At 34.5% G+C, this 11,553-nt stretch overlaps 1 protein-coding gene across 1 annotated transcript; it reads left to right on the top strand.

Annotated features, from left to right (window-relative positions):
• Positions 1-7,605: 7,605 nt before the first annotated feature.
• On the top strand, positions 7,606-9,060 carry LOC115970170. Its single transcript, XM_031089833.1, has 4 exons — positions 7,606-8,222; positions 8,333-8,610; positions 8,715-8,833; positions 8,959-9,060. The coding sequence occupies exons 1-4, from the start codon at positions 7,606-7,608 to the stop codon at positions 9,058-9,060; spliced, it is 1,116 nt and encodes a 371-aa protein (XP_030945693.1).
• Positions 9,061-11,553: the final 2,493 nt, after the last annotated feature.

The raw sequence follows: 11,553 nt of genomic DNA, 5'->3' as shown, positions 1-11,553 counted from the left end.
ATTCACAAGGTTCTCAAAGCCCTCAACCCATTTCTTGTCAAAATGATTTTGTATTAACCTCCCAAATAACATAGGTCAAGATAAAGCATCTTTATATTTTGCAAATAATGCAATAAATCCATAAAATTCATTCTCAAGAATTTAATCAAGATGCTAGTCTTTTTCATGCTAACAAATCATGCAATTCCCCATATCCAATAAGAATATGCTCTTTCATATATAATCATAAATAATAGGGTCACAACAAAACACTTTTTAGAAAAACATAGTTCCACCATTAATTTTCCAAAATGTGTTTGACCCAAAAATAATGTTTATGGAACATGGTTATTTTCCAAAAATCCTATTAAAAGCTACTTATCTCGCAACCCGCAAAAGCCTAATTTTCCAAGCTCCAAATGAAATTAGCTAGAACCTAAACAATACCAAGCAAACCTATCACAATAAGCATAAAGCTTGAAATTGTATCTAGCTACATATTAGAAATTACTAACTAAGAAATTAATTAGGCAAGCCTAGCATTTAACTTCACAAATAATGTATTCCACTTCCAAAGTTTCTTAACAATTTCATTACAAGGCATAGACTCCAATTTCATTACAATGTCATTCCAAACTTCACCTTTACCATAAGAGATCCCAACACTTTATGAATTTCTTCCTTAATTTACATGTCATTTTCAAGAGACCCATAAAACAGCAACATATATAACAATACCCACCATTACAAACCCCAAATGTAAATCCTCCACTAGCTTCAAATATACAATAAAAACTAGATTCATCAACTATTTCACATTAGAAAGCCAAAACTCTCAAATCTCCACCACTTAACTAACCACCATTGCAAAAATCATAAACCCACTCATCAAATACATCCACCAAGACCAAAACCCATACATAAAAGCACATAAATATCACTTCTAATGCTCATAAATCGCATGGGTATTATTATTAGAGCTTAGATAAACATAACCTCAAGCAAAAGCATATAAACCCACAAAAAGATTAGAAATTTTTACTTCAAATAGTAGAGGTGAGTGAGCCTTACTGTTTTCCTATGGAGTTTTCTGGTGATCTTGCCGGAAAGATGGTGGTGGAAGAGGTGAGGAGTGGTACCGGTTGGAGAGTAAGGGAGTTATGAGAGAGGAGTGTTGTGTAAAAAGAAAAGAAAGAAAACAAAATAGGAACAAGAGGGATGGCTGGCCAAAGAGGGAGAGAGGGAGATATTTTGCAAGATGTGTGGTTGGGAATGGGTGGGGTAGGCACATGTGACACTAAAAAAAATCTGACCCTTTTCCTTTTAATTTTTTTTTTTTTTCACTTTGATTGGGACATTACATACAAAGTGCTGGATTTAACTACCATAAATATTTTCATCTCTAGAGATGTAGTTTTTCATGAAACTATTTTTCCTTTTGGCAATGCTGATGCTAATTCTGCAGATTCTTTTATTTCTGAGGGTGATACCACTTCTGAAGGGTGTTTAGGTCCATTTGTTACTCCTATTAGCATTCTAGATATGCACACTAGCCATTATGAGACTTGTTTTGAATCTATTCCTTCTTCTTCATCATTATCATCCACTCTTATATGTTCAAATCATAATACTTTGCCTGATCCTTTGCCATCTGATTCCATTTCTGTTTTGTTGGATTCTGTACTTTTTATTGTCACTAACCCTGCAATTGAAGATCAACCACTCAAAAAGTCTACTAGTGTTCATAAACCACCAATGTACTTGCAAGATTATGCTTGCAATTCAGCCTTTGCATTATCACGTGCTTCTGTTGGTAGTCATCCTCCAAGGTCACCCTATGATTTATCAGCTTGTCTCACCTATTCCCATTTGGATCCTCAATACTAATCCTATCTAATGACTGTCAACCAAGGCCATTCAACCCTTCAGTATTTTTCTCAGGTTGTCCAAGATCTCTTGTGAAGGGAAGCCATAGATAAAGAAATTCATGCCTTGGTGTTAGGGACATATTTTATATAATTGGCTAATCCTTTGACATATTTTATGTTTAGTACTTCAAGAAACAAGTGTTCAAGTCAAATGTTAAAGCCACAAAGATCTGACCAAGAAACAAGTGAAGAAAAAGTTGTTCATTAAAGCTCGACAACAATCTCGACATAAAGGACTTCTATCGAGATTTAAAGTGGAAGCTCGACAGAAGCTCGATATATACCGAATCTATCGAGACTACAGGATTCAAAATATAGTTAGAAACGTTTTATTCTACAAATGCTATTTGTTTATGGGTTTGTATAATCTTTATTGGACTAGGAAAGCCCAAGGTTTGTGTAAATCTATTTGGAATAGGAGAGCCCTTTAAGCTCTTATTTAAAAGAGGTAGTGGAAAAAGAAAAACCTAACCCTAGAGAGCTTTATAAGGTTTTCTTTTTGAAACCCTAGCCTCTTCCTACAGAAGAAAGAGCTCTTGCTGCGTTTCTTGTACGCCTTTGGATTTTGTAACCAAGTAAAGTCTCTCACACCATCATTGAAGATCTTATTGGTGTCTTTATGTGAAGCTGTTGCAAATCAACTACATCAATCAAAAGGTTGCTGTGGAGTTAGTCACGTACTGGGATTCGTGGAAAGGAGTTAGTCACGTACTGGGATCCATGCATCATTGGTTAGTTACGTATTGTGATTTGTGCATTGAATAAAAAGATTGCCGCTACAATACAAGTCCAATTGGGTATTGGGGTAAGGGTTCAACTGTAGGTTGGTATTTTGGGATAGGCCAAAGGGTTTGGTAAGGTTCCTTATACTTGTAATTGCTTGTGATTGATAAGAGTGGATTCTTGAGAGTGGTGACCTTAAAATTACCTGGTGGAGTTTTTGCCTTTGTAGTTTTCCCCATTCGTAAACAAATCACAGTGTCAAATTTAATTTTCGCTACATTTAGTTTAGTTGGTTATTTGTTTGTGCTACCACACCATTGCATAAAATTTGTTCTAATTAATTAATTAATTAATTGCAAGGGGTCAATTCATTTTGCCCTAACACTTGGAAACAACTAAAACTTGGGTTCTTACACCATTACCTCCTAGTAAGAGGCCAATTGGTTGTAAATGGGTCTATAGGGTGAAGCTTAACCTTGATGGTGGTGTGGAAATGTATAAGGCTAGGTTGGTAGCTAAGGAATACACTTAGAGAGAGGGTCTTGATTTTTTGGAGATTTTCTCCCCTGTAACCACGATTGTATTTGTAAAGTTTCTTATTGCTCTTGCTTCAGCTCAGAGATGGCCCTTACATTAGCTTGACATCAATAATGTATTCCTTCATGGTGATCTTGAAGAAGAAGTATACATGGATTTACCACCTGGTTATCACAGTAAGGGGGAGTCCACTTCTTCAGCTCTTATGATTTTCAAATTGGTCAAATCACTTTATGGTTTGAAGCAAGCTTCTAGGCAGTGGAATGCCAAGCACTTTGCCACCATTTCAGTACTTGGTTTCAAACAATCACAGGCAGACCACTTACTCTTTGTTCATTCTAGTGGTTCTAATTTTACTGCTTTGCTGATCTATGTTGATGACATGATCATCACAAGTAATGATTTAGCTTGTGTGGCCAATCTGAAACAAGTGTTAGACTAGAAATTTGGTATCAAAGATCTTGGCACACTCAAGTATTTTCTAGGGCTTGAGATTGCTAAAGGTGCTAAAGGAATTAGCATCAATCAAAGGAAGTATGCACATGATGTGCTTAAGGTAGCAGATATGCTTGGTTGTAAACCTGCCAAAACATCAATGGAGCAGCAACTAAAGTTGTCTAAGTGTGATGGAGAGGTGCTCAAAGATGTAGGACAGTATAGAAGGTTGATTGGGAAGCTAATGTACTTGACATTAAGCAAACCAGACATAACCTATGTAGTGCATAGGCTTAGTCAATTCTTGGCTCAACCTAGAGTTCCATGCATGAAGGCTATAACCAGAATTCTCCAATAAATAAAAGGCACACCTGGTCAAGGAGTGTTCTTTCCAGTAGATCCAGATTTGCAGCTTAAGGCATTCTGTGATGCAGATTGGGCAGGCTGCCCAGATACCAGAAAATCCTTGATAGGATATTGTGTGTTCCTTGGTGATGCTTTGATTTCTTGGAGATCAAAGAAACAAGATATAGTTTCAAGATCTTCTGCAGAAGCAGAATACAAATCTATGGCCACAACCACATGTGAGGTGACTTGGTTATTGTATTTGTTAAGAGATTTACATGTTCCACATCAAAAACCAGTGTTGCTTTACTGTGATAACCAAGCAGCACTGCATATATTAGCTAATCCAATGTTCCATGAAAGATCAAAACACATTAAAGCTTATTGTCACATAGTGAGGAATAAAATTTTGGATGGAACAATTAAGACCTTTTATGTTTCATCAAGAACTCAATTGGCAGACATTTTAACTAAGACACTTGGTGTTGAGAATTTTCTAAGATTACTTGCTAAGTTAGGGGTTATTAATATTTTTAGTCATCACATTCAGTTTCTAGATTCCACAAAAGAAACTGAGGAGAGCAAGGAAGCACAAACAAGAGCTTTGCTCTTGATGGGAAGTGTTAAAAGTACATGCCCACCTTAAGAACAACTAAGTGCTAGGAGCATGGCAGACACTAGTCATCAAGACAGGCTACTATTAGGTGCAGCATAGAGTGCACCTCATTATTAGGGTAGGGTACAATCAGGTGCAACAGAGAAGGCACCTTAGCATCGAGGACAGCTGCAATCCAGTGTAGCATAGCCTACGTTGCATCATCATGAGAAGACTCAAAGGGAAGTTACAACAAGATGGATTCATGAAGTTGTAGAAGACTTGACGGAATCAATTCCACATTATGATCAGATGATTAGTTCTATGATTTGATTAGTGTACACGTGTAAGTTTTAGGTAGATTCTTAATTGTAACAAACTTCCTTGGAAATAGGGAATCGGTTATTTTTTTGTTTTAGCATTAGCTTGTATATAAAGGTAGGATTAGAAGTAAATGTACATTATTCATTCATAATCAATAAAGCTCAGTTTCTATTTAGAGAGAGAGTCCTAAATTTTACAAAGTTTTTTGCTTTTAAACTTGAGAAATGCAATGTCCATAACATTTTCACAATAAAATCATAAGTGATAGGTTATTACTAGTTGTTATTGATGGGCAAAAAAGCAATTTCAATGGTAGATTTAAATTTGAACCAATAAAACTTACCACCTATGATTTTTTGTGAAAGTATTGTAAAAATATTATGAACGTTACACTACGCTTTAAACTTGAAGCAAATATTTACGAGATTTAAAGTCTTTTGCAGTTTTGCTTTTAAACTTGAAGCAAATAGTCAAAAAATCAATTTCAGTAACCTATTTTTAGTCATAATTCATAAAATAAAATAAATTTCTATATTTGATTAAAGTTTTTGAACAAAAATATTCCATTAAATTTCACTCTTTGGTATGCTTACATATTTATGTTAAGATTGAATTATATATATTAGTTTATTTAATGTAATTCTTTAATTTTTTTTCATATCTTTATAAAAACAAATCAATTATTAATCCAATGGTTGAGCTAATAAACCATCATACTAAAGAAGTTCAATGCTCAATTTGACTATGGTATGAATTTAACATTATATAGACACAAGGTTGTCAAAATCGCGATCCGGATCGTAAAATCGCACGATTTTACGATCCCACCTCACCAAAAAGATTAAAATCGTAGTAGGATCGCAAAAATGTTAGGATCGTTTGTAGGATCGTGTAGGATCGTATAGGATCGTAGGATCGTATGGGATCCTACCGATCCTACCATTAGGCTTTTTTGGATTTTTTTTTTTTTTTTTTTTAAGTGGGATTCATTTGGGTCATTTGGGTTAGTCCAGTAAAATAATGCCCGGCCTACCTAATGGTCCAATACCCACAAGCCCAATGAATTAAAGTCCTAAATTACCCCTCTCTCAAAATAAAATCCCAAAAAAACCTATACTACTTAAGTTAAGTTTTCAAACAAAACCTAAATATTTTAGAAACACTAAAAAGCTTCAGCAGTCAACAGACTCAAACACACAACACACGCACCTGCTCCCTCCCACGCGCCTCCACAGTCCGACTCCCTTGTTAAAAACCCAGCACTCAGCCCTCTCAATGGTGAACTATTGCTGCTCTCAATCTTTCTTAAGTATTTAGAAACTTTCAAAAACCAGCACCTCAGTCCCGCACGGTCGCATCTGCTCAATTCTCTGTCAAAAGCTCCAGAACGCAGCAGCTCTGTCCCGCGCACCTCCACAGTCCCCTGTCAAAAACCCAGCACTCAGCCCTCTCAATGGTGAGCTATTGCTTCTTTCAATCCTTCTTAAGTATTTAGAAACATTTAGAAACCAACACCTCAGTCCCGCACCTCCTCAATCGAGTCAATCCTCTGTCAAAAACCCAGCACCTCTCAACCCTGTCAATGATGTTGCCGTGAGCCATTGCTGCCCTTTAAGCTTTCTGGTAATCTTTTTTGGTAGTTACTACTTATTAAGTTAGTAGTTTATCATTTATTTGCACTTTGATAGCTTGATTCCAGATTGTTGTGTTGTGTTGTGTTTATGTTTTTATTTTTCTATTTTGTTAACTAAATTAAGTAAAATTTGAAAAATTAAGAAACAGGGTCTTTAGTATTTGATTCTTTGAGAAATATTAGTAAACACAATTAGTAGTTTAGAATTGCACATAACCTGTTTGATGAATTTTCTGTGTGATTTTTTTGAGCATGCTCTGTATCTTGGTGTCTTTTTTTGCAGCTCTAGTACAAATATACAATGTCTAATTTGGCTAGAAAGAAAATTAAGCGAAAAAATGCACCAGGAAATAGGTCTGACCTGGGATGGGAACATGGTGTTGAAGTAGGTTCAAGGCAAGTTCAATGTAATTATTGCAAAGAAATTCATAGTGGGGGTATATATAGGTTGAAGCATCATTTAGCTGGGACTAGGAAAAATGTTTCAGCTTGTCCTAGTGTGCCAGAAAAGGTGAGGGAAAAATTTGCGACTCTTTTGTATGCCCAATCTGAAGCATCTATAAAAAAGAAAAGGTGGTATACTATAGAAGAAGAGGATGATGGCAATGATGATGAATTAGTTGAAGTACAACAACTACATTCATCAAAAGGGAGGGGCAAACACATAGGCTCCATGGATAAGTTTGTTACAAAAAATAAGCAAGTAACAATGAATCGTGTGTTTAAAAAAGGAGAACGTGATCTAGTGATCCAACAAATTGCTAGATTCTTCTACACTAGTGCCATCCCTTTTAATTGTGTCAAAAATCCGGAGTTTCTGCAAATGATTGATATGATTTCAAGATTTGGGATTGGCCTCAAGCCTCCTTCCTATCATGAGATTAGGGAGACATGCTTGAAGAAAGAGGTAGATTTTACACAACAAATGCTTGAAGAATATAAGGTTGAATGGAAAAAAAACAGGTTGTTCAATTATGTCTGATGGCTGGTCTGATAAGAAAAGGAGATCCATTTGTAATTTTTTGGTGAATAGTCCCAAAGGAACCATTTTCCTATACTCTATAGACACATCTAACATATCTAAAACAGCTGAAAAAGTTTGTCAAATGTTAGATGAAGTTGTCGATAGGGTTGGAGAGGAGAATGTTGTGCAATTGGTGACTGACAATGCTGCTAACTACAAACTAGCTGGAGAGATGTTGATGCAGAAGAGAAAGTGCCTGTTTTGGACTCCATGTGCTGCCCATTGCTTGGATTTGATACTTGAGAATTTTGAAAAAAAGATTAAGGACCATAAGTACACAATTGCAAAGGGGAAGAAGATTACAACGTTCATATATTCTAGAGCTATGCTTTTAAATTGGTTGAGGGATTTCACTAAAGGGAGGGAATTGATTAGACCTGCTGCCACTAGATTTGCAACATCATATTTGACATTGTCATGCCTTAATGAGTTCAAAGGAGAATTGATGGCAATGTTTTCTTCTGAACAATGGAGGTGTAGTAAATTTGCAAAAACAAAAGAAGGGAAAAGAATTCATGCCATAGTTATGGATAACAATGGCTTTTGGCAACTTGTTGTCAAATGCTTGAAGGCCGCAATACCCCTTTTAAAGGTGCTTCGCCTGGTTGATTCTGATACACCTCCAATGGGATTCATTTATCAAGAAATGGAAAAAGCAAAAGAAGAAATACAGAAAAATTTCAATAATGTTCAAAAGAGGTAACCATTTTATTTATATCTTCCTTAAATTTACCATTGTTTTTAATTCATTAGCTTATTAAATATATATTCTTTTTTTTAAATATAATATCCACTGTTTTAAATTGTAGTTACAAAGAGATATGGGATATTATTGATGATCGATGGGAAGTGCAACTTCATAGGCCTTTGCATGCTGCGGGATACTATTTGAACCCTTCTATTCATTATGATCCTTCTTTTGATCCGGGTTCAGATATTAAATTAGGACTATATACGTGTCTTCAACGAATGGTTCCAGAAGTTAGTGATAGGAAAAAGATAGATATGCAACTTGAAAAATTCAAACAAGCAAAGGGGCTCTTTGGTATTGAAGCTGCCATACTAGCCAGAGATACCAAACAGCCAGGTAACAATTTTGTTTTTTGTTTTTTGTTTTACATTCAAATTCATCTTTATTAGTTGTAAATTTTATTCTTAAGACTAAGATATTATAATTCATATATGTATCAGCTGAATGGTGGGACTCATATGGAGATGATTGTCCTGAATTGAAAAAATTTGCTATAAGAATATTGAGCTTAACATGTAGCTCATCTGGTTGTGAAAGAAATTGGAGTGCGTTTGAAATGGTAAGACCAATTGACTTTGGTATATTATGACAAGATGGTTTTCTATTTTCTTTCTTAGTAAAAGTTTGTTTCTTCCCCCCTCCCTTGTGTTTGAGAATTCTCAATTAAAATTATTACAACTATAGGTACATTCAAAAAGGAGAAATCGCTTACACCAGAAAAAAATGAATGACTTGGTCTTTGTTATGTACAACTTGAAGATAAAACAAAAAAGAGCTAACCATTGAGTACAAAAGAAGAAATTGGTTTGGAGAATTTGTCTTCTGATGATGAGTGGTTAGCAGCAAATTCTGTAGATTCAGAAGATGATAGTGCGGATTTTAATGAAGACAATGAAGGTATTAATTTATAACTTTAAAGCCTTCCTTTATAGCTAATATTTATACAAGTTATCAATGTATAGTTTGAATGTGTGACCACTAATCACTAATTTACATTTGTATACTTTACTTATCAAAAAAATTTGTATATTTTGGTTATCAATGTTAGGTGATGATGAGGTTTCAAGAGTTGCTGCCAAAGGAAAAAGTGTGCTAGTTCATGATGTTAGTGATGAATTTCCTGAGAATGATGATGGTTCTGATGATGATGATAGTGATCGGCCCCCACCTGGATTTGAGAGAGTTAGGGATTTCGATGATTACGCCATGGATGTTGATACTAGGAAGGATATAGATGATGAAATGAGATATGACAATGATAGTGACTAGATTAGAAGAACTTTAGAATGAGAATTCTCTTTTGGATTTTATATTTGTAATTAGCTAGTTTACCTTAGATTGAGAATTCTCTTTTTGAATTACATATTGTAAATTTGTAGTTAGCTAGTTTTTATATGCTAACTAGCCTAACTTATTTTGGATTTGGAACTTAGAATTTGGAAAACATTTTCCATATGTGTAGATAATATTTTGGTACTTAATTGCTAATTAAACATGTATTGAACTTTTTAGATATATTATGTCAAAAGTTAAATATATTTTGTTTCGTTAGAATAACATAAGAACAATGTAGTGCGTGTAAATTACATTTTATGATGCAATTTTTGTTTTTTAATGGATGAATTCATATTTTAAGTGATTATATAACATACAAAGTTATTATCAATAGGATTTTTGCTTAAAATCTGAAAATAGGTATGATCTTACGATTTACGATTCGATCCTACGATCCACGATTTTACCTACCTCCAACGATCCTACGTAGGATCCCGATTTTGACAACCTTGTATAGACAACAATGGAAACTTTAATGGCGTGCTAGTCTTTTATTTTTATTTTTACCTTTTTAAAAACAATACAGAAAGCAGGCTAGTCTTGACTAAAACTAAACAATCAACTCAAATTTAGTTGCAAACGAATAATGGAATATGTAGGATAATTGGATGAGATCACCGGTTTAATTTTGCTAGCGTGTGTGTTATTTGTACTATTGTTAAGATAATAGAACTCGTTGGTATCCATCTTAAAATGCTTCAAAATGCATATATACAAAAATCACGGTAAATTTTAAAAAATAGTACACTCATACATAAATTACAAAAAAAAAAAATAAATAATAAAATAAGGGTCAAATATCAATCAGTATTATTGAAGCTATTTTTGAAGGCGATGCAGAGTTGATCATCAAGGCTTTACAAGAAAAAGAGGTGGAACATCCAGTTTATGGCCATATTTTAGAGGGTACTCTTATTCTCTTTTTAGGTTTCTACTTGGTTTCCTTCTTTTATGTCAAAAGATTAGGCGATTTAGTTGCCCATTATTTAGCTAGGCAGGCAAAACTTGGTGAGGAGATTTAGGTTTGGATGGAATCCATCCCTGATGACATACTTCCTCTTGTAACTTGTGATTCATTATAATATTTCTTTCAATCAAATAAATGATTTCTAAGTTTGGTTTCTAAAAAAAAAAAAAAATTCACACTTGAAGTTTTGAAACACAATACAAACTCTCTCTCTCTCTTTCTCTCTCTAAAATAAGGAATAACCTCACTAACTAGATAGCCATCAAAACAAAACCATAGCTTTAAGAACTCCAAGTTCTCCACTTTTTTACTAGAATTAGTGCTTTTATATACACAAATGTACTCTAAACGATTTAGACATAGGATCAATATGAAGTGTGAGTTTCTCAAGTACTTAATTTTTTTTGAAAATAAATTACGTAAAAAATTTAAGAGTTTTAACACCTTATAATTTTAACACCTTAAAAGTTATATATTTTAATTGGATTCTCTCGGCCCATTTGTTCAAAGTACATGACTTGTGCAGCCCGTAAGGTTAACAAGCTCCGAACGGCCTTCACTCTTCATTCATTTTTAGGCTAAATAACCCATTATATTAGGGAGAAAAAAATAACCATTTCCAGCAGATGGGCCTTGTGCTCTTTCTTATTGACAAACATATACGTAACTACGTACAACAAATTAGTTGGGTCAAATTTGGTTCAACCTTGAAGACTTTTCTACGTTACTCACAAAGCACCATGTATCAAATTTGGGCCTTCAAGCCTGACAACTCTATACTATAATGAACAATGAACAACTTCATCGTTTCTACACCTTGGGCTCCTAAATGGTAGCAAAACAATGGTAATTCACTTGCAATCTTGGCCCATTTTGTTTATTAATTTGGCAGAATCAGAACCCATAACTAGAGGAAAGACAAGGGCATTTAATGGGCCAGCAAAAGAATGATACATTGGACACAATAAAATTAGCCT

The sequence above is a fragment of the Quercus lobata genome, chromosome 12 (genome assembly GCF_001633185.2).
Source record: "Quercus lobata isolate SW786 chromosome 12, ValleyOak3.0 Primary Assembly, whole genome shotgun sequence".
Taxonomy (NCBI): Eukaryota; Viridiplantae; Streptophyta; class Magnoliopsida; order Fagales; family Fagaceae; genus Quercus; species Quercus lobata.
This window is presented reverse-complemented; position numbering and strand designations above follow the sequence as displayed.